This window comes from Mauremys mutica, chromosome 24 (genome assembly GCF_020497125.1).
Source record: "Mauremys mutica isolate MM-2020 ecotype Southern chromosome 24, ASM2049712v1, whole genome shotgun sequence".
Taxonomy (NCBI): Eukaryota; Metazoa; Chordata; order Testudines; family Geoemydidae; genus Mauremys; species Mauremys mutica.
In genome coordinates, this window is record NC_059095.1 from 4,827,854 (window position 1) to 4,851,173 (window position 23,320).

At 43.3% G+C, this 23,320-nt stretch overlaps 1 protein-coding gene across 2 annotated transcripts in view; it reads right to left on the bottom strand.

The window, feature by feature from the left end:
* The window catches only part of STK11 (serine/threonine kinase 11), a 74,139-nt gene that overhangs the window by 45,592 nt on the left and 5,227 nt on the right, over positions 1-23,320 (bottom strand). For both annotated transcript variants that reach the window (XM_044998342.1, XM_044998343.1), the window contains exon 2: positions 4,650-4,733. In XM_044998342.1, coding sequence (XP_044854277.1) covers positions 4,650-4,733 — 84 coding nt within the window. The remainder of the gene's footprint in view (positions 1-4,649; positions 4,734-23,320) is intronic.

Sequence of the window (23,320 nt, forward strand, 5' to 3'; positions counted from 1 at the left end):
GCAAACACTGTGGAGTTCACTATGCTGAAGAAGTTAGAAATCCCAGGACACCATTCACAGGTCTAGGAGTGGCTATTCTCAATGCCCTGGACAATATTCCCTCTTGAAATAGCAGTGTATAAAAATCAGCTATGCAATGAAGCATGGTATTCTTCATTTCCTGTCCCAAATTTACAGGGTGTTGCCGTGTGCTGTTTAAAAGCGGCAGCTTATTACCACAGAGGTAGTAGCATTTCCGGGGTGGGAGAAAGCTGCTTTGGGAGCCTCTAGATACTAAAACATCAGGCTTTGTAAGTGGCTTTTGCCACACTGACACTGACATTTGTTCCTCTCTCCAGCACTAGCTTTGCATTTGTGAGTTACCTAGAGGATAAACAACTGAAGCAACAGTCACCTTTGCCTCTGAGAGCCCAGTGGGAGAAGAAAAGAAAACAGAAAACCCTATAGGTGCTTGCATTAAACCCACAGGTAGCCTGAGACATCGGGTGGCTATGCAAGGGCATAGTATCTTTGAGATGCAGACAAGGAAGCAACGTAACTCTAGGAACAGGGGCTCTGCGAGTGCAGAGCATTAATTTCACCATTTTAATCACTCCTGGCAGATGTGTTTTGGCCTAGGCTGATCGCCACAGATGTCATGACAATTGTTCTGGGGCTACTGACGGCCACAGGAGAGACTGCTTGTTTTAAATGGGATCCTTATGAAGTTGCACTTCTGTAGCACTTTCCATCCAAGGATCTCAAAGTACTTCGCAAGCCTATGAAATCAGCAATCCCGCACATCTCATTCAGGGCTCCCCCCCACCCCAAGAGAGGGAAACTGCAATAAAGAAGATATGTGACCGACCCTCACAGCAAATCAGTGGCAGAAGTGGGAATAGAAACCAGATCTCAAGTTTCACTCTCTTGTTCTAACCACTGAGGAAGCAACCAGGGTGGGTGCATCAAAGAAGGGAATAAGCAGGAAGACAGCAACTTTCTCACCTTCAAATGAGCAATGCTGAAGCTAGCTCCCACTTCATGGGGGTCTCCCAGAGTGAACTCCAGGTATTGTTCCTTTCTAGAAAGGAACAATCTACTCCCAGTTTAACTAGCTACCAGACTGTACCTTCTTTTCATCCCTCCCCCCTTACCTGGAGCTGATCCTTCTCTGGCTGACTAACTAGATTAGAACCCAGACATCATTCAGGCTGGAAGGTTTTACTGAGTATATCTATTACAGGCAACCATGAAAAGGCTGAAGCTCTCATTTCTTCCACTCAGTAGGGCTCTCCTCCCACACAGTTGCATTTATTGATAATAGAAGTCATCAGGAGAGGGTGCCAGCTAGGAGTTTGCTTATTAAATTGGGTTTATTTTCTGCTTGAATGAGGCTCTCCGTTCATCTCCAGTGCTGCCCTCCCATCAACAACAGATCTGCTCAATGGCCTGTTAAATGCCAAAGTCTTTTTTTAATCCATTCATCATAGCTTTCCCGGTACCAAAAATCAATGAACCCTGTGACCAGCCAAGCAACTTGTTAAACGGTATATTGCCAAGCTTAAGCATGGCTAAAGCATACATTTCACTTCTACCACCTTAGCGACCCCAAAGGTGAGTGACACTGGCAAAGGCATGGTGGAGCAGAGGTTCAAAATAGGTCTCTGCTGCTCTTCTGGAAACTCACTTTTCTCTTGAAGCGAAAGCTTTCGCCATTGACAAAGATGGTCTTTTATAATGGGGGGGGGAGGTGAGGGAAGGAGAAAAGAGACACCAAGAGTTGCTCAAATTCTATAAAAGATTATTCTGATGGATAATGTTTGTAGGCATCACATCTAACTTAAACAATTCCCCTCCCTTCAATCCAGTTCCCCAAAACCTCCAAATCCATGATGAGGCTTTGTTCACATGAGCTGAGCCGCTGCCACGTTCAGACAGTTTGTGCTAGAACAACAATTTCCTTGACCTGAGAGATTCCCCCATCTGACTGGAGTTAGAGAACCATGCTAGAACCCTGCTAGCAACAGCCATGGATAAAACGTGACTATAACCTGGTCTACACTTAAAAATTAGATCAGCCTAGCTAGGTCCCTCAGGACTGTGAAAAACTTTGCTCTCTGACCACGTGAGTTAGGTCAACCGAACCCCCTTGATGTAGACGCAGCTAGGTCAATAAAAGAATTCTTCCACTGACCTAGCTACTGTCTCTTGGAGATGTGGATTAACTACATCGACAGAAAAAACCCTCCCACCAGTGTAGGAAGCATCTACACTGTATCGTGCAGCTGTGCTACTACAGCATTTGTAAAGCAGATCTAGCATACCTGTCATGATGCTAATTCTCTTGTGGACAGGGCCTTAGTAGGTCTTGCTATAATGTGGACCTTTGGAGGCTGTCTACACTGGGGAAATTTTCTAACTGGTTTTAAAATTAGTTCAGCTTCTTATCTGGTTAGTTCACAGTAAAATCCTAAGTAGAGGAAAGGCACATGTACTGTTTACTGCAAGGTATCTAGGAGAGGTTAGCAGTATACCCCCATCCATGGCTGACCTTGCTTAGCTTATGCCCCAGTAAAACGAAAGTGCTTTCTCCGCACTGTGTTTTCACAGTGGGATAACTAACCCATGTTAGTTATCCCGTGATAAACACATGCCTTTGCCAGTGGAGACACAACTCCTCCAGTGTAAAGACCTTTCCTGCAACATGAAACTTTGCCCAATGGCTGCCCTTGCTTAGTCTCTCAATGTAGCTGTCTACACATGGAGAGTAAGCAGGCATGGGAATAAACTCAGAAGCCTCACAGGAATTTAGAAATGGGAGAAAAGCAAATCCAGTGGACTGAACAAAAATAAGGCAGCTGGAGCTTGGAAATTAAACAGTCGATTCCAGTGTTACCCAAGAGCATAGTGCTGGTGGAGAGAGGTTTTCAAAGATTATTAGGGTACAGAGAAGAAGGAAAACAAAGGGGGAATAAAATCACCCTCTCTGGCTTTGCTTATTGACACAAGCATTTCTGAATGACAGTTATGAGCTGTCAACACCTTTTACAAACACACGAGGTCTCCCTTGGGCTCTTTTTCCCTTCTCATTCGGAATTTCAGCTTCTTATTAAATTAAATGGCTGCTTTCTATGGACAGTAATTGAATTATACAAAAGTAACTGACCAAAGAGATCATAATAAGGGCAAAAGTTGTGATGCAGTTTTTTATACTAATAACTTGGTTGCAAAGGCTTCGATCTAATTAAGTGCAGGATTAAATTAGCTGGCTACTGATGTACTGTAAAGGGAGCACTCCGTATGTAGAAGCCACTGTTGAAAATAAAAGCAACCATTTAACATGGAAGACAACAATGGTTCGACTCAATAAGGTCAAATTGGTTTAAGCCAAAAGGCACTTTGTTGGAGTGTAGCAGCCTCATTAGGAACTGTCTGGCTGCTCACTTTGTTTTGGTCTCCTTTTCAAAGTAAAATAACAGTGTATTTAATTAGTTAACGTTTGTGCAGTGCTTTGAGGATGCAGCAGGCCATGGAAGTGTCAAATATTATTTTGATGTCTTGGTGTTTCTCTTCAGAGATCACAACCCAAGGCTCAGTTTCAAAACCAGAATGGTTTGGTCTTGAAAAGTCAGGGTGCAAATTCTGTGGGAGTGGTACGCTTCCCATCTCTCATGTCTATCATCAGGTTTAGTTTGTTTAAAGCCATGTCTACAATGCGCACCTTATAGTGGCACAGCTGTGCGGCTCCAGCCTGTCACTGTAAGGTACGCAGTGTAGCTGCTCTTTGTCAGCAAGAGCTGTCCTGCCAACAAAATAAAACCATCTCCAACAAGAAGCAGTAGCTTTGTTGGCGGGAGAGTGCCTCCCGCTGACAAAGCAATGTCCACACTGGTGCTTTTTGCTGGTAAAACTTTTGTTGGTCAGCGGGGTGTTTTTTTCACACCCCAACCGACAAAAATGCAGTGCAGACATAGCCTAAAGCAGCATCAAGGGACGTTCAAGGGATCTGCAAAAAACACAAAGTGGCTTTAATCAGTCTGGGAGCTAGTTCTGAGCTGTTAAGAACAACAAGCAGCAGATTGCCTCTAGAGAAGGAATCCAGAATTCAGTAGTACACACTCCTGCACAAGGAAGGTAGAAGTGCTGGCAGGCATCTGTACTCTAGAGAACAACTGGATGGTTTTAAAAAAGGAAAGAACACCATACCTGAGGCCATGAGGGATCAGCATTACAAAAAGGAATTACTCCATTTTGCTGCACACACAGTGAGGGATCTGTTTTCAAAGAGGAAGGCACTGTTAGCTAATAGTAAGGGCAGGAGGTTGGGAACTAGGACATCTAGGTTCTATTTCCAGCTCTGATTTACTGTGTGACCATCAACAAGTTCCAGTCTTTGTGCCCCATCTGTAGACAATACTTCTACTTGACAGGAAACGTGGAGAACTTGAGGAAGTGTCCTTGGATGGAAAGTGCTACCGAGATGCAGAATGTTTGTTAACACTAGTGAACAATTTCAAGCCCAGGAAATACTCAAATGGGTGTTAACCAACTAAAGCAGAATCCTTTAGAGACACAGAACATCAAAGTTATGAGGATTTAGAACTATCACAATCTAAGTAACAAGCATTAAAACCTTCATATCAACACCTGAGTGAAAATCAAAAGGATATATTTTCTGCTTCTCTTCGTTATATAACACGTCTACCAGCTGGATGACATTTTTGTGTCGTAATCGTCGCAGGAGCTGTATTTCCCTGGAGGAAGAAAGAAAAATAAATAAATGTATTTCCCTATTGAGTGAAAATGATATATTTTTTAGAGTTGCTTGAATTGTAAAGTAGCTTTACACCACGCTAATCCCAGCTGCTTCACCCAAGATTAGCAATAAATTCTGTTTGACAGAGAGCTTTGAGCTTGTTTTTTGGGTTTGTTAACCCAGGGTTAGAACCTAAAAATGTGTGTGTTAATTGACTAGAATCAAAGGCAGGCGTCCTTTTCAGTTATTGTAGCCTGGCCATTCAATACTCCTGCTACAGGCAGGCATTCTAGTTCACCAGTGCACAAAGGCAGAACTATTCCCAAGGAACAACTGCAGCTGCCCCAGTGCACCAAAATCCAGAAACTCCACATGAGTGCAAGCTCCAAAGCTTAGTGTAGTGGCTGGACCTGGCTTGACATTAAACCACCAATAATAGAATCCTGTTTAGCTGTAAATGCTATAGAAAAACCAGTCAGTTGCAGATATATGCTGCTTTCTTCTACATTTAGATAGCAGTCACTTGTTAGAAGCTGGGAACCCAGGTTCCAGCCCCACCTTTGGCTGTTTTTCAAAATACAGATACTCACCACCACCACCAGAAATGTTGCACCACATCGCCCATCCCATGCAAAAAGAGCCACGTTATATATACCTGACCACCCATAGCCTCATACTTCCTCCACAAACCTTGGAGAGGAATTAAAACAAAGCCTGGGGGAACGACACAAGTAATACGTGGAAGAGCTGACCCTGCCCAGTACCTACATACTCCAAAACTTTCAGTTACAAGTCAAATGATTGATTCAATTCGGCTAGACATCTAGCTTTCTTTGCAGATGTAAAAGAAAACTCTAGTCATGCAACTTCACCCTGCTACTAGGTCTTACAATAGATAAATCAGGTGCTTCTAGGGAGGGAATTCTGACCTGAGGAAGGGCACTGTCAAGATAAATCCTAGGTTTAAAATAAGCTTGTGTTACTAAACACCAGAGTTCATTAAAACAGATGAATTTTTTTTAATCTCATTTACTTTCACCATCTATTGTTATGTATTAACTTTCAGTTTCCACACACACAGTCCATATTTTGGTCTAAGTAACTCCTGCATGCTGTAAAGCTATAGCAAAGTGCAAAAAAAAGTTAACTCGCTTCGGCAGGATCATGCACAAGGATGGAGATCGGCATGACTGAGGGCAAGACACTCCACCTGTTTGGGCTCAGTTATCCCCCCCCACCCCCCGTCTGAAAAACAAAGATAATACTTTATAGAGTGCTTTGATATTTACAGACGGCGTTTTACACAGAGTACTCTGTATGTGCATTGTTTCTAGGCAGTTTCTCTTGCATCACATGCACTAGTCCAATGCTGTTGTGTTTGGCTCCCAACATAGCAAGAGGATGTTTAATTGAGAGTAAGGAAATGGTGGAGTTGTTCACAAGATCCAATTGTGCTGGCACACAGAATTGGGATGAACTGCAGCATGTGTCAACCTAAAGGCTCGTTTTTCATTGCAATTTTCTTTCCAGGGTACATCTGGTAGCCAGGGTATCCATCAAGTTAGGCTAGGCTTATTTCACTCAATGTTTTACAGAGGAACACTCGGGGGAGGTCCCCTCCCCATCTGTCAAGTAAGGAACAGCTGAGCAACTGCAAGCTCAATAACAGGAAGCGCAATCTAATGCTATGTCACCCCACATAGGAAGCTGATGAGAGGGTTTCATTGGCATGTCATCCTAGATAGAACACTGCTTGCTAGCAAAGGAAGACAGCGCACAGGGACATCCACGCCCTGCAGACTGCTTGCCTTTACAGGATATGTCTTTCTCCAACAAGTAACTACATGTGGACACTGCATCCTTTCCAGTCAATAGTTCAGAGTAGAAGTCACAAAACTACCCTGAATTCTATAATATGCAGGAAGCAGCTTCATGAGTTTTTCCCCAGATCAAGCACTCTTGCTAGAGATGCTAGAAGGCTAGAATTCACAGCTGGCCTCTGCATCTGAGCCCCTAGAGATGGGCCATGAATTTTACATAACATCTACCAAACTGTTTGGATGCCCAGTTCTAATAAAGCTTTTTTCTCTGCGCTTCATGATTCTGGATGTATGAACACCATCATCTGTGGTTACATGAGCTAGGATAACATTGCTAGGGCTATCTATACATTTATCAGCAGCAAGAGAAGCAAGAAATAGAACTGTGCTGTGTCACAGCATAGGGCAACATTGCATAATTAGGTGCATTACTCCTTTTGATGCATTCTACATCAGGCACTGTAACAAACAGAATAATAGACTAGATGGACCATCATTCTGTTTCAGCGAAACAATTCTTATGTTCCTCATTTAAGGGAGCATCAACTTGAAATCTAGTGTTTTCCAAAAGGAGTTAAAAATACCAATTCCAATTACTACGCCTTACCTTAATTCCTATGGTCAATTGCTGTTTTATAGTCACTTTTAAGCCTACTCTTTCCTTGTTCATCATTCACACAAGGCTTCCACAAAACACAGGAAACTAATCAACTGACTGCATGATTTCAGGCAGATGCCAAAAAAATCAACTAAAGAAATTCAGTCTCATAAAATTTAAGGCCAGAAAGGACCAATTAGATCATCTAGTCTGACCTCCTAACACAGGAGTCCCCAATGCGGCACCCGCGGGGGCATCTTAATGTGCCCGCATCCTGGCCCCCGGGAGAGCACCCGCCGAAATGCTGCCGAATTTCAGCAGCATTTCGGCGGGGATGCCTCTCGATGACGCAACTTGTCGATGGCAAGCGGCGTCATCGAGAGGCGTCGCCGCCAAAATTCGGGGGCAATGTCTCTCGATGACGCTGCATTCCGTCGACAAGTGACGTCATCGAGAGGCGTCGCACCCCAATTTCGGCGGGGATGCCTCTCGATGACATCACTTGTCGACGGCGAATGGCGTCATCGAGAGGCGTCCCCGCCGAAATTCAGCGGCATTTCGGCGGGTGCTCCACCGCCGCAGTGGTCCTTCCTCTGGCGCCCACTGTCCTAACACAAGATCAAACTGGAGTAAGATATTTTCCCCTCTAATCAGAGAGAGAGAGAGAGAACACAGCTAAGATCACTGTAACAGTAAAAACAAAATTTCAAAATGCAAGGATGACTACTAAGTGTCCCATAAGGTGTCCTGACAAAACAAGAATACGTCATTAGAAAATTAAACAGTAAAGAGTGCAACATGAGATTAATCATTTGCAAGTAAACATTCTATACTTCAGAGCAAGGTGTCAGCACCTCCACAGCACCCTTCTCAGTCACTGCCGCTGGGTACCCACATGCACTGAATACATGGGGAATGGATGAGGACTTACTTCAACTCAAGCTTTTATTGGTTACTATTCCACATGAGAATTAGTCAAGGAATGTTAATTATGCAAAGAGAAAGCTTACACAAGCTACCGCTTTTCCTGGAGTGGTTATTCAAGGAGATACACAAGTAATCAAGGCTGCGTCTATAAAGGAAATCTATAGTTTTCCTGCATTACTGTAATTCATTCCCCATCTCCCTCCTTGCTTTAACACAAAAGAGTTAGCTATCAATGGTGCCTTGAGACTGAGCAACATCATCACTGTCCAAGTGCATTACATCTCACACCGCACATTGGATCCATAGCCATAAAAGGGAAGACAGACCTCTCAGACTGCCAGGGAAGTGGTGAATCACTATATCATTGCAGCAGCCCAGCAAGAGTTGTTTAGTGTTCAGGTTGTTCCAGAGGTCTCCACTGGACTAGAATCACATCCCTCACCTGTTACTATCTATGTACTAAAACTGCAGATTCAAGAATTAGGTACAGGTGGATTGTGCTGAATAAAAATCTAAATTCCTCTTATGCAACAGAAAACTATAGTGCCCTTGGCTGAAGTTATGATTTGTTCCAAATTAGATGTCAAACGTTCAGATGAGTTTAAAGTGTTTGCAAAAAATATTGCATTTTGATAGGGCACTGGTATCTCAAGCCCTAATTTTAGTTTCTGAAGACAGATTTTTTTTTACAAAAACATAAAATGGCTATTTTTTTTTTAAAAAGTAGGTTTGTTTCCATTCAGAGATATCCCTCCCCCCCCCCCCCCGGTAGCATTTGCAGCCCACACAAGGAAACTATTGTGTTAACACAGGAGGGTCTGAAAAGTGAAACCAACTAGAAACAGAGTGAATCTGACTGGCCTATTTTCAATAGCCACAGCAAGTGAAGCACAACAGAAGATACATATGATTTTTTTTATGTAAATATGTGGGAAAATTTTTAGAAGTCTTAAAAAAAAAACACAGAGCAAGAAGATTGCATTCAAATTCAGTTTTCACAAGCTACAGGGTTAGATAGGAAGCAGAACTTTTAGCCTCAGGCAAAATCTGACACTCCTTTTCAATCAAAATATTTTCCCCACATGAGAACATAATCCATGTGGCTGGGCTTTTGTACGCCAAGCACATATTTAAAAAAAAAAAAAAGTTGTCAACATAACCGGGAAGGCAAATACAACTTCAAGTCCTTGGGTTTCTTTTCTTTTATGCTGTACAGTTATGTGCAGAGTTCTTATTACAAGCAATATGCTAAGATAGCAAATGCTCAACAGCCACAGGCATTGGGTGCTCCAGAACTGCATAACTATCTGCAGAGGACGGTTAGACATTTCTTAGAAGTGGGAGATAATCCACCCCCTCTCCATAGCAGTAGAGCCAGCAAAATATCCTTGGGTGCCTCTCCCTGCCCTCTTATCAAGTGGATACAAGTTAGAGATGGACTCATGGCACTGCATCAATGACCCCCTCCACCCATTTCTAGCCCTGTTCTGTCTTTTGCTCCCTAAAACCAGCAGAGGGGAGGGGGCTTTGTGCAGGCAGCTTGCCTGTGCAAAAGGTTTAACCTCCAATCACTCAGTAGCAACACCTGCTGGCAGATTAGCTGTGGCTTTAACAGAGCTTTGAAAAGGTCCAACAGCCCCAAGCCCAGAAAAAAAGGTGTTACAAGCGAAACAGACATATGGAAAGTAGGGGAATAAAGTGAACAGTGAAGCCTATCTAAAGGGCCTCAAGGTTAGCCTGGATTCTGTCTGGAAAGAACAGTTGTTCTGCTAACAAGCAGAACTAAAGCTATTTTTCTATTCCACATTCCCCAGGTTCATGGAGCATCTTCTTCTCTGGCAGGGGGAGCCAGCCACCCATGTCTCCACTGTGCATGGGCTATTACAGTTCACAAAGTGGACTTGTACACTGAACCTGTTTTCAGCACAAAGGGATTTAAAATGTGCCATTCAGGAAATGCCATTTAAACTAGACCCGGTACTTCGAGAAGAGGACAGCCCACTTCTTTCTGGCGTTTTCACTAGACTACAAAGGGGACACCCAAAGTTGGACTAAGGGCTCCACAGGCAACTTGCTAGGAAGCAGAGAGCCAGATCCAAGCTGCAGTGTGACAGTCACTGAGAGGAGTAGAGAATGGGACGCCACTCTGGCCAAGCGCAGCACTGCATGCTGGGATATGGCATTGCAGACCACACCTCCATAGCCATATCACAGGTTTCCATGGCCTCTTATTTTAAATGGCCAAGTTTTATTTTGGCCCCTTATGGTTGAGGTGAACTACCAGCTGAACAGAAGTACCACAAGTTCCACCCAATCTAACTGTATAGCTAATGTCAATGAGCCTCTTCGGGAGTGATCCAATAAAGCCAATGAGTTAAATGTAACAATTCAAGCTCCAAATCTACAGCATGGGCCGTTGATTTGTGTTTTTCCACCCAAACTGGATGACAGAGTTATGCAAAATGATGTTTGTCTTCTCTAGAAGAAAATAAGCTTTTCCATTTTTGGATATTCCGCTGCCATCTGCTAGTGAACATTTCTGGTGAACCTGCACAAAGGCCCACAATATGCCACAAATTCTAAAAAGAAAAGCAAATCTGCAATAAATTGGAACTGACACAAAGATGACATTATCCTCCCGTGCATTAGATAAGTTGCTTGAATAGCTCCAACTAAGCCACAGAGACAATATGGCCCTCAAGCTGTAGACAGAAGTTGACAATACAGGGGATTTTCTTTAAGTAGTCTGCATTAACCTTTCCAAGTCTATACATGGTAATGGTAAAATGAGATAGCCCTTAGTCCTATTAAAAGTTTGGAAATCAGCAAGTTAAAACTTCTGGACATTTAATTTCACTTGCTGTAGGGGATATTGGGTAGAGTCAATAGACATTTAAAAAGTCTTCACCAGGCAATGATTTAGAAATCGTAACTCAACCACCCCCTTCCCTCATTTAAGAGTCAAGCTCTTTCACCCCACTCCAATACTAGTATTCCCAATCAGTATCCACTAACATGGCCTACAGCTAAATGACCCTGTGCTTTGACTCTGCCAAATGTCCCAAATGACGCAAGACTGGATCAATATTTGGATGAGGATAAACAAGAACAAAGAACAAACAGGGATTTGCAGGAGGTGCTTAATAGCTGTCAACTCACTCTCAGCACTGAAGTACCCTGGCATGGTGGTCTGGGAGTGTGCACACAGGTGGGAAGGGACTCCATGCTACTTAGAGATACACCAACCAAAAATCTGCAGGCCCCCATGTCCAAAGTTAGGCACCCAAATCAAAATCTGAGAGCCTAAATAAGTGGCCTTATTTTCAGTGGTAACTAGCACTCAACACCCAGGGATCGATTAGGGTTTTGTGGGGCTCCTGGGCCAGAGCAAGTGGGGGCCCCACCCCCTAGCACTCCTGCTGGGTAAATGGGGTCAGGGCACAGGGGCTTGCTGGAGTGCCAGGCAGGCAGAGCGGGACAAGCCCCCGTTCCCCAGCTGGAGCACCAGGCAGATGGAGCAGGTCAGGGCGTGGGGGTCGCCCATTTTCCCAGGGCCTCCAGGGCACGGGCCTTGTTGGCTCAGTGGCTAATCCACCACTGTCAACACCACCTCCTTTTGGATAAGACAACACAGATCCTGATCACCCGTCACTGTAATCTGCAACCATACAGAGGTCTGTCTCTGTGGAGTCATTTGCAGACTCTGGGCCTAATATCTCACCAATGCACTTTTAAAATAAAGTAATAATACCACCACCCGCTAGCTCTTATAAAGCGCTTTTCCTCACTACAGAATAAAGAAATTAGTCCTAGTGTACATTCTAACATTTCTAGTTACATCCCGCCTAAAATTCCCCAAGAGACTTTTGGATACAGTATTCTTTAGATCCCGTTCTAAATTCCTGTGCTCTGTCAAACAGCTAATGAGTTCCACCCCAGCGGTGACTGCACTTCACTAGCAAAGGATGCAATTCTATGTTTCTGTATCAGTCTGAATAGTGCTTTGGGATCTTTTCAGAAAAGCAATAGAGTTAAAATTATGAACAGAAGTTTTCTTTTTCATGGCCAACCTAGCTGTAACGCAGCTCTTTCATTGACAGCACAACCCAGAATTCAACAAGTGGCTAAAGGACAGTTACTATGACAGCAGGTTTAATTAATGGGCAGCCGGTTTAAAACAAATACAAGGAAGTTCTTCTTCACACAGCGCACAGTTAACCTGTGGAACTCCTTGCCTGAGGAGGCTGTGAAGGCTAGGACTATAACAGGGTTTAAAAGAGAACTGGATAAATTCATGGAGGTTAAGTCCATCAATGGCTATTAGCCAGGATGGGTAAGGAATGGGGTCCCTAGCCTGTTTGTCATGGGGTGGTGATGGATGGCAGGAGAGAGATCACTTGATCATTACCTGTTAGGTTCACTCCCCCTGGGGCACCTGGCATTGGCCACTGTCTCTAGACAGGACACTGGACTGGATGGACCTTTGGTCTGACCCATTCTTATGTTCTTCTTATGACATTTGCCACAACTTTGGAAGCTGGCAGCCCAGGCCCCTAACACAAGTTTAATACAAAATGTTTTGTCAGGGTGTATTTCAGCCAGGTTCAGATTAGTATAAATCCTCCTTTATGTATTTATGTAGCTTCCCTCCCTTCTAGAGTTCACAGTAGGTTTCTGATCTTGCTCCCCATTTCCTGGGCTCAGCATCTGAAAAGACAGCCGGTTCCAGGACCAGGGGGAAAAGTGCCTTCCAGCTCTCCCTACTCAGTTCTCCACAGCTAGTCTTGAGTGACTTAGCAAGTTAATTGCAAAACAATGCCACGGTCTTCACATGACAGCTTAGTGCAAACCTTTATTTTCTACAGCAGCCATTAACTTGCCATGTTTATCATCTAGTTTTATTTCTTTATACTGTACAATGGCCAAAAGACTGCGTAACTTATATAAAGCTACAGCCATATAATAAAGATGATAAAGAATCAGATCATCAGTCACTAAGCAGTCAATGTATTAATGCTTAAAGTCAAGTTAAGACTAGTAGCTACTAATATTCCATTAAAAAAAAAATCTAGTAATCCAATGTATGTTACCTGCAACTGACAGGCTTTAGGGCTAGTCTACACTGGCAACATTAAACCACCTACGCGGGGGGCGAGGCTCCCAGCGCTAGTGCACTGTCTACACTGGTGCTTTACAGCGCTGAAACTTGCTGCGCTCAGGGGGTGTTTTTTTCATGCCCCTTGCAAGAAAGTTGCAGTGCTGTAAAGTGCCAGTGTAGACAAGCCCTTAGAATGAAAACCTAAAGTACCCCTTTCCCCTCCCTACTGCTATCCAGAGATAAAAATCTCAATGCTAATACCCCAGAACAATCCTGAAAATCTCTCAAGGGTTCACAAGAACGGAGTTGCAGGATGTGCATGGAGATCCTCACATGGAAGGTGCTAAGAAAGGGACGACAGTTTTTTACCTTGAAAGGGTAATAGCACACAGTGCCTAGCAGACCTCAGATTCTCTCTTTCAGGCAAATATGTAAACACCGCAAGGTGCCCGACTGATGCAAGCATGCAGAGAGGCAATGCATGGCCTCAAAGCCAGCTGCATTCTTTACATTCCAGCCACCTAGAGATTGCTCACTGAGATCAAAAGCCAATATGAAAAAAAAAATTCTTCTTCTTCCATCAGATAAGACAAGTAATAGCACTGAAAACTTGAACTCTGCTTCAGATGCCTGTGCTGATCCAGAAGACAAAGCAGCAGAGAGGCATGAAGGCAGATATTGCCAAGGCAGTTTCAACAGCTCGGGGAGGGCGGGGGGGGGGGAAGACGACACTTTCTTTGCTCAAATTTAAACCCAACTGCACAATACCCAAAAGGAGTCTAACAGTGGCTCACCCCCACCCCTCAAAAGCACAACTGCACAGTGGAGGATCATATCTTGGGGCCTGTGCGGCTGCCGTGCAGACAAGCTGTGCAACAATGGAGGAGACTTGTCCTTGATGTCCTTCAGCACGATAAAGTAATCACAGTGCAAACCTTGGGAGTCACATTCCGTTCGGGTTGATTACTAGTGATGTGTTAAGCAAGAACACAGGAAGGACAAGCGAGGGCACTGGTAGCCAGTAGTTACTTGGTTCCCTATACAGACCCCCTCAGTTACGAGTCATTAACCTCGGGCTAACATGCAACACAGGTTAAAGGTGATCTACAAAGACTGGTTTGTGTCTTAAAAAAAAAAAAAAAAGACACCAAGGAACCTTGCAAACAGAATATTTTGAAATAAGTCACTTTTATTCCAGAATAGTGTTCACATGGGGGAATTATACTGGAATAATTGCAGTGCAATAGTTATTCAGCTACAGTGACACCAGTCAATTTCCCCATGCAGAAAAGCCCTAAGATTTTATCTCTCCAGAGCAACACTGTTTACTGTAGCTTTGTTGAAACTAGAAAAGTGAGTAATTTGTAAAAATCAAAATGTTGCAATGGTTTCATAATCATTTTCCAGTGTGAGAATTTGCCTGTATAAGCCTTGGGTAGGCTCCAATGAAGAACACAAAGGTGTACCAGGACTACTCGCTGAGAAGACGTGGGAACAAGCTAGCCTGAGTGTTACACTTCAACTTTTGGGGTTGGATATGAGAAAGAGCCCTGGTTGTGTTATCTGGGCAGTGTCTAGGTCAGGCTTGAGTTGATCAGTGCCTTAGGCCATGTCCCAACTCCAGTTCCTGTGAGATTTAGCTTTGCTCAAACAGTATATCCAGTAACCGACTTTTTTAAATTGTGTGCACTGCCAAGAGCAAAACAAGGAAAAGTATCACAGGGCACGTCTTCAGTTGGAGAAGTCCGTTCTTACCTTGTGTTCTTTACATCAGCCTAACACTTGTAAAAACTACAAACTGCCTTGGCTTCACTAGGTTTTTACCTCATGTTAGTTATCATGCATTAGCCAGCATGAGGAAAAATAAACCCCCATATCTTCATCCCCATCCCCAGTGATGATGTACCCTTACTTGCAACAGTGATTTCACATTTTTGCTTCGATCTTAGGGTTTTATACTGCTGTCCATGACTGTAGTGTGAAAGCATCTTCCACATAAAAAAAAATCAGTAGCAACAGCCAAGGCCCTAGTATAATATAATAAAAATAATAATAATAATAGGAGATATGCCAATCTCCTAGAACTGGAAGGGACCTTGAAAGGTCATTGAGTCCAGCCCCCTGCCTTCACTAGCAGGACCAAGTACTGATTTTTGCCCCAGATCCCTAAGTGGCCTCTTCAAGGATTGAACTCACAACCCTGGGTTTAGCAGGCCAATGCTCAAACCACTGAGCTATCCCTCCCCCCTTTCAGAGTCTCTCCACAGTTCCCCCATTTTCCTCCTCCTCACGGGGAAGTGGTGTCTAGTTAATGCTTGCAAAGCCCAGATCTCCTCTGACAGAAGTCATTCAAAGACAGGAAACAGTTTGTGATTGTTGTGGAAAAGGCTATACAAAATACCTTCTGTACCCGTCCTGTAGCCTCTACCAAACTGTCGTATGTTTCTCCCCATCACCAGTCACCTGGAACTGTTAAAAATGTGGTTATATTTCAAGTGTCATGATTCTGAGGATCAGCATTGTAAGGTACCCAAGCAACCAACCTCAAAAGCCATAAGCTTCTGCTTGAAATCACTTACTACACCTGCACTAAAATACGTAACTCACCAAGAGCTTAGGCAGCCACTCTCACTCCCTTATTTGTAATTAGCCAGCTAGTAATAGCAATGACCCATCAACAGTGCAAATGAACCACTTAGACCTATTAATGACTCAGATGCTATTACGGTACATCAATAACTGCCCCTAACAGATCTTTCCAAAAAAAAAAAAAAAACCACCCTAAGAATCATAAGTGCAATCAGCTCTGCTTAAGCAGTGCTTCTTCTCAAAATCATGTAATTAACTGAGACATTTTACCTCAATTCCAGGGCAGTTATGGGAATTTCATCTGGGGCCCTCTGTCTTTTACCACCACTACTTAGAAAAAAAATATAAAAAACCCCCAAACAACTAACCCACGACCGCAAGATAACAAGGTGAAGCTCAGAAGAGTCTGTTTAGTTTACATGTAGATAGATTTGCAAAGTGATTTAGCAGCTCTAATTATAGTCATGACCAAAAGGCTGAAGTAGATTAAATTAGCATGGAAACTGCAGTCAGCATTAGTGTATGTCTAACAAGTTTCTTCATAATGAAGGGAGACAGGTTGAGAGCTTAGAATAAACAAGTGGAGAAGAGGGAGTGAAGCCACATTTAAAAGACTGCTTGATGGGAAGGTTAGAGAAAACTATCAATATCAAAGAGGCTCTTAAATGACTGACCCATGTGATTCATTCTCTCATACTTTCAAGTACTGCTACAAGTATTAAATAAGTCTGCCTCTATCAGACTAATAACTATGGTACATTCCTACAGTGCCTTGCAGCCTGAAGCACTCCATGAACTGCACAATAAGGGCATGCCCATACTGCATCTGGGAGAGAGACTCTTCTCGCTTGGGTCCACAGACTTGCATTGGACAGGCTCAAGCTAGTGCTCTAAAAATAGCTGTGGAGACATTGTGGTTCAGGCGGGGAAGCGGGGAGGGAGAGAGAGAAGGGGTGGACTTGAGAACCTGTGCTCCAGCCCAAGCAGCATCGTCTATGCAGCTATTTTCTTTAAAAGGTACTGAAATGCAGCCATCTCTGGAGTGGAGACCAATCAACCAGGCCACTTCCCAGAGGAATAGTTATTCTTAAATTTGGCTAGTGGTGTGATCCAAAGTAGTAAGAAGAGACAATTGCCAGACTCTGATCACCTCCAAATCCGCTTCTGTTTCCAAACATCACATGGGAGAAACATCAGTAAGGCATCTGATCCATCCTAGCAATGCCTGCACACCTCATAGAAACAGTTAATGGCAATGGGAAAGAACTTTAGGGAACTGCAAGATCTCTGTACCTGAAACTCCCACCAATGACAAGATGGGCCTAGTTGATTCTGTCCTGCCCCTCAGCCAGGGCAGCAGAGTTCCCTACTCTATGATCTCCTTGTGCTTTTACATTAGTTTTAAAGTTTCCAAGCTTCCCTTTCAGTTGCTCTGGCTCCATGTCTCCCTCACTTGTTACCCTTAAAAAAAAAAAAGTATATAACATGAAACTTATATGCATCACGTAAGTTTTAAGTTGAGGCCAGAGATCACCACCAATGTTATCTGAAGTATGTGCGTGTGGGGTGGGATTCCCCTCCTCTATGGATACTAACTAGGCCAATCTGACCTAGGCTTATGAAGAAGGGAGAGGGTGAATTTTTGCTTTTGGATTGAATCAGTGGCATATATATTTTTTAAAAAGGTATGAGGATATAACCAGACCATCTTAAGAAGAATTTACACACCCCTTTTCCTCCATCCCCAGACACCAATCAATGGGGCTGGGCACTGTTCAAATCATAATACAGAGGTCCCTTCAGTACGCATCTTATTTGTCACTACTGCCTGGGAACGGCGGTTTGTGTCACGGAATTTCCTCTTTAGTGTCCGATTTCCAGAAACCGGTAGATTTGAGATAGTTCCCTCAAGCTGTGAATCTGCTTTGTTGCTTAAGAAGTTACACATGCAATATCCTTATACCTAGCAAGTTCATGTGGGGGTCATCTCTGCTTATTGTCACCATGACAAGGAAGGCTGCAAGAATATGGGTTCATGCCAAAATGTAACCAAGGAAGGGAAAAGACACTGTCTCTTCTAAAGAGAAGGTTTATGCTATCCCCAGTCAGACTTTAGACTTGCCCAAATGGATAAGAACACTGACCCATCTGTCCAGTATCATGCTTCCAGCTGTAGCAAGTACTTGATATTTCAGACAAAGGGAAAAAAATCTGTAATGCAGCTAGCTAATTGTCTAATGTACATGATGGGAGAGGGAAGGGGCAAGAAGGTGGTGGAAAGGGCAAATTCCTTCCTGACCCCATGCTAGTGAACAGCATAAACTTTTAAGCATGAGATGTTAAGGTTCACTCTACAGTTACTCACAAGCAGCTAATGTGTTTTTAAACCCTAATATCCCTGACCACACTAAGAGCAAAAATCATGCTTAATACTTTAAAAACCATGACATTTTCCCAGCATAGATAAGGTCCTAGGCAGACACCGATCTAGGTGGAATGTTTACCAATGCAACCAGGGCCATTCCACCTTCTTAGGAAGAAGTTTGCAGAAAGTCTTAAATTATACCCTAGGTAGCAGGATTTTAATTCAACTTAACCTCCAAGTAATGAAATTCCACAGATGAGGACCTTCCACTGAGGATGCCCTGCCCTTAATGAGTTCTGTTGGGCATCCCTGAACACAGGGACAGGTGCTGTTTTCCAGATAGTTAGGTCCTATCCAATATAGGGTTTTAAAGGTAAGGGGCAGGACCTTGAAATGGACCTGTTGGATGGGGAAGCCCACAGAGAGTGTGGCATATCAGTTGTGGAGTACATCACACTTAGCATTATCTGCTGACTCGGTCAATTTCTAGGTGATCTTCAGGAGCACCCCAACAGAGCACATTGCAATACTACATCATTCATAATACGTGATAATGAGCCCATATATAGACTGACTGATTGCTGCTAGCGGACAACTGTCTTCTTTCGCTTGCCCCTAGAGAGGTGGGAGGCCACTCAGTTTAACACTAGTTTATCAAGCTGGAGCTACACGCAAGAATTGCCTTCAGATATAACAGAAAGCAGTAGAGAGGCAAATTACTCCTTTCCACTATCTGGTCCATAAGGTCTTTCCGTTAGTTTATACATAGGTTTAAGCTTGTGGATTTTGTTGTAAGGGGTTGCCAGTATTGATGGAGAATGATGAATCATACATTTTTTTTTCCCATGAGTGTACAGCTACAGCGGGTATTTATCCACATGGCTTTTGTGACCCAATGAGGCCCCAGCAGATTTTGCTTCGAAGTACAAGTTAACTTTTCTTTTTCCTCTTGGCAAAAACAAATTGAAGTTTATTGGCAACTAACCCACAAGTTAACTAAAATCAGTTTGTAAAAAAGATCTTGCTGTGGTTTTAAAATCTACCTGCAAGGACACAAGAAGATTATATATTTTAACATTTCTCTCAGTTGAGACAATAGACTGATCAGTGTTAATATGATTAAAAACAAAAGTCACTTTTTAATTTTCATGCACTAGTCTAGTGCTATAGCTTTCAGCCAGCAAACATGGGAGTGGAACATTTACAAATGTGCAAAGCTTCACTTTTCCCCTCCCAAATATATGTACTATCAATATTGAGTTTTCCGAGAACAGGAAAAGATTCTGATGTAAGCTAATAATTGTTATGATTCAAGGTTCTTTTGACCTCCTCTTTGAAGTTTTATTTCAGTATTAACATTGGAATGAACATACACCTGCTAAAACATGGTAATCAAATATATGAAACATCCTTGCAGCCACAGTTTAGACTAGGCACCTGAGCCAAAGTCCAGTGAAGTCAACGGAAAGGCTTCCACTGAAGTCAATGGACTTGGGATCAGTCCCCATAAGCATTACTAAGCATTGCCAAGTCCTAGAGGAATAAAGAGTGAATCGCTCCATAAAGTTGTAAAACCATCCTCAGAATTAGGAAAAAAGAAAGACCGCACTAAACCAGAAGTGTCTAGATGTAAACATATAGGAATCATTTCTTAAATTAAAGAGGAAAAGAAGTAAAGAACCAAAACTAAATTTCTAATCTATTCTCCATTTTCCTTTACAGATCTACCTTTATATTTTTTCTGGCTACTATTAAGTTTTTCTTGTCAGCTGAGTAAGAAATGGACTTTTAGCAAACATGAACAATCTTATGCAGAAGATGAGTGGAGAATCATACATGTTACAGATGCAAGAGACTTCTGATCAATAAATCCATATTCCTGGAAATGCAGGTAAAATCCTGATAAGGTATATATTCAGATACTTCATTTGATCTTAGTCAGGCAATACTGAAGGGTCACAGCAGAGCTGCACACTGCAGAGCTTGGTAGACTGAGGATCTATCTACATTCTAAAATTTTATCGTGCTTGAACACTATTGTGAACAATCCAGTTAGTGGTCAGCTCAGACTAGAACAAATCATATTCAGCATCACATTCTCTCTCGATCAGAAAGAAATGTTGTTGAATGCAATACAACTTTTGTAATCTACAGGTCCAAAGAACACATTTCCACTAGATTTAGAATGGCTTTGCATGTGACTGTAGTGATAGAAAAACATGTCAGCCTCAGAAACTCAAATTCTCCATTTATCCGAGGAAGAAATACAGCTTGATGGGGGCAGTGCAAACTTTCTCACACTGCCAACTGCATGCCTCAACCTGATCTCAAGGTGAGTCTGTGAATGAGAGGAGAGTTCAGACTCATTAATCCTTGGTTTCTCCCAAAAAAAATCGCTAACAAGAGGAGTGGAGGAGACAATTAATAACAATTGTGGAGATAGTTGGTGAGACATGGGATGTTTGCCTTCTAGACAGCCATTTGGCCAGTGTTTACATCATAAATACAAAAAACCCACATTTTTCCTCCTATTACAGGAGCTTCCAGACAAGATTCAATGTGACTAAGCAGGCTGCACACCATCAGTCACTTCACAAAAGCTGTTTTTTAAAAAGTCAGTTACCATCATACACAATCAGTTACACCATAAAGGATTTCCCCTCCAACCAAAGCAAAGTGCATCTGCAGCAAACTGCTTTTACTATCCCCAGTGAAAACCTCAGCACTGAGAAAAGCTAAGCCTCACAGATATTGACATTAGCCCTCCTTTTTGGTTGCTGCAGATGCAGTTAATGCAGGAAGCCTTGAGACTTCTTTTCCACACCCCCAATTCATCACTGGGAGCTCTCTCCTACTGCAGCTCACCACCCTTTGCTTTGTTTTTCTGACCATTTTTTATGCTTCTAACATTTGGATAGGACCGATCCAAAGGCACGATTGTTCAGTATACAAGGAGCCCAAGCTTGGGGACAACTGCAGGAATATTACTGCCTGTGACAGTGGGGGCTCAGAGCCCTGCAGAAACAGAAGCCCTCATCCTTCAGGAAGTGCACATCAGCGCCTGCTCGATGACCAGTTTGAAGCTGCAGAGACCTCAGAAGCAGCTGTCAGCCTTCCAGGCCACACTGCAGTACAACTGCTGATTCATTTTGGGAGGAGGAAAGAATAGAAGAGGCAGCTCAGGAACAACACTGCTGACCTAAGAAACTTTGCTCTGGTTGAATAGGTCTGCCTGATTAGCCCCCTTTTGGAGATGGAAACCCTTATCACACAGGTTCTCATGAGAGAGAGAGAGGATAGGACAGGCTCTATTAACATAAACAGATTTAGCACAGGGGGATACTGTTTTGTATTGCATGGTCAATATGGTCTTCCCAAACTTTAGTCCCTCGCATGCTCCCTCTCCCACAGCAGCCCAGGCCACATTGTTAGTATAGCGCCATTGCCACCATCTCCACCCTCAACTGGGATATCAAGAACTACCCAAGGCTGTTTCTGTGCTCTGTACTGAGCTGTATTTGGAGGCCTCTGAGGCCACTGAAATACAGGTACGAAGTGTTCTGACAGCACTGCTAAACACAGCGACCTGATCCCGACAGCTCTCATCTTCCCAGAAGTTTAAAGCACCAGAAATGCACTAGGACATAAGCCTGCACAAACAGATCAGCTATTCAGAGCTCGACAGATTTCTCCCAGCTCTAACTTCTGTGTGCATCTCTGGGAGGAATCCTAGAGAAGGGTTAAGACAGTGGGATTCTTTTTCCTTACTAGCTGCAGGCACTGACACACCCCACACCCTCTGTCAGTGTTACGTGTCTGATGTTAAACACATGCTCATGGAGCAACCATCCCCATGAGTTCTTCTACAGACACACTAGCTAGAGGTTCCCGCTACTTCACAGCTGAATCCAGGCATCTGGCTTCACACAGGTTGACAGAGTAACACATGCAGGTCAGGCACCAAAGCCTTTTCTGACTTACCTAAAGAAGTAAACTTGCAATTTGATGGTGCATTACAAGCCAGCTTTAGATAGCCACTAAGCACAAAATGCATGACCTACTGCAGGACGCTAACAGGTGTTTTAGGCTGCTGCCCACAAGACAGGGTTGACAGGCTCTTGATTTGTCAATCAAAGCAGCAAGTGGTCACATCGCTCGCTGACCTACCCATTTCAAACCCTGAGGGGTTTGTAACGAGTAAGGTATTCAAACCAGAATGCGATTGCTGAGAATGGTAAGTACCGTACAGGACGCCTGGGACATGCACAGAAAGTCCCAAGCACTTAATTAAGTGAGAGACTATTAACATTTAGTTTTATTAAACTTGCGCTGCTGAAGACAAATAAGCGTCTGGTTTTCTTTCACCTATTTTAGCATCCCTCCTAAGCTCACTTTTTGTATTAGCTGGGGTAGCAGCTAATCACAACACTGTCTGGCAGATGAGGCCACACCAAACCTTTCCCCACACAATATGGGATGCCCACCAGTGAGACAACCATTACACACAGAGGAGTTTAGACCCTCAAGATCCCCACCAGGATCTACAGGAACCTTAAAAGATCATTTGCCATGAGCAGAATGATGAGCAAGAGCAGGGGAAGGGCAAATCGCTCAAAAGACTCAAATCAACATTTGAGGTCACAACTTCTGGGCCCATGAAGCTCCTGTGATAGGAGACAAAATTAAGAGTTATTCTTGCCACATAGCTGAATCAGGAACATGTATTAACCATGCTACAGCCTTGGACATTAGCCAGGAACCATGAAAAAACCAAAACAGAGTGTAGACAGGATTAAACTGTGTGTTAACAGTCAGGGACTCACATGTTGTAACCAGGTCCCTCTGCATCATTGTTTTATGATGGGATTTCAGAAATGGCTCTAACCTTACCCCAACGACAGCCATGCTAGGGCACCAGGTTACAATATAATTGTGCCCAACTATAACAACATGGTTTGATTAGAAGCATCATGGCTCCAATCATATTAGAGAACAGGGCTACGGCTAGCAATTAATCAGGGCTGGAGCATGGTCATTAGCATGGTTGGCTTACTCTTCCCTGTGAGGACAGTGCCTATGTTGCAACTTGGTGCCCAGAGAGCATATGTAGGACAGATGGGCCCTTAAGACTCAAGCAAGTGAGGGTCTCTTAGCACTGACAAGTCAACCTTACTGCAGGAGTGTTCTG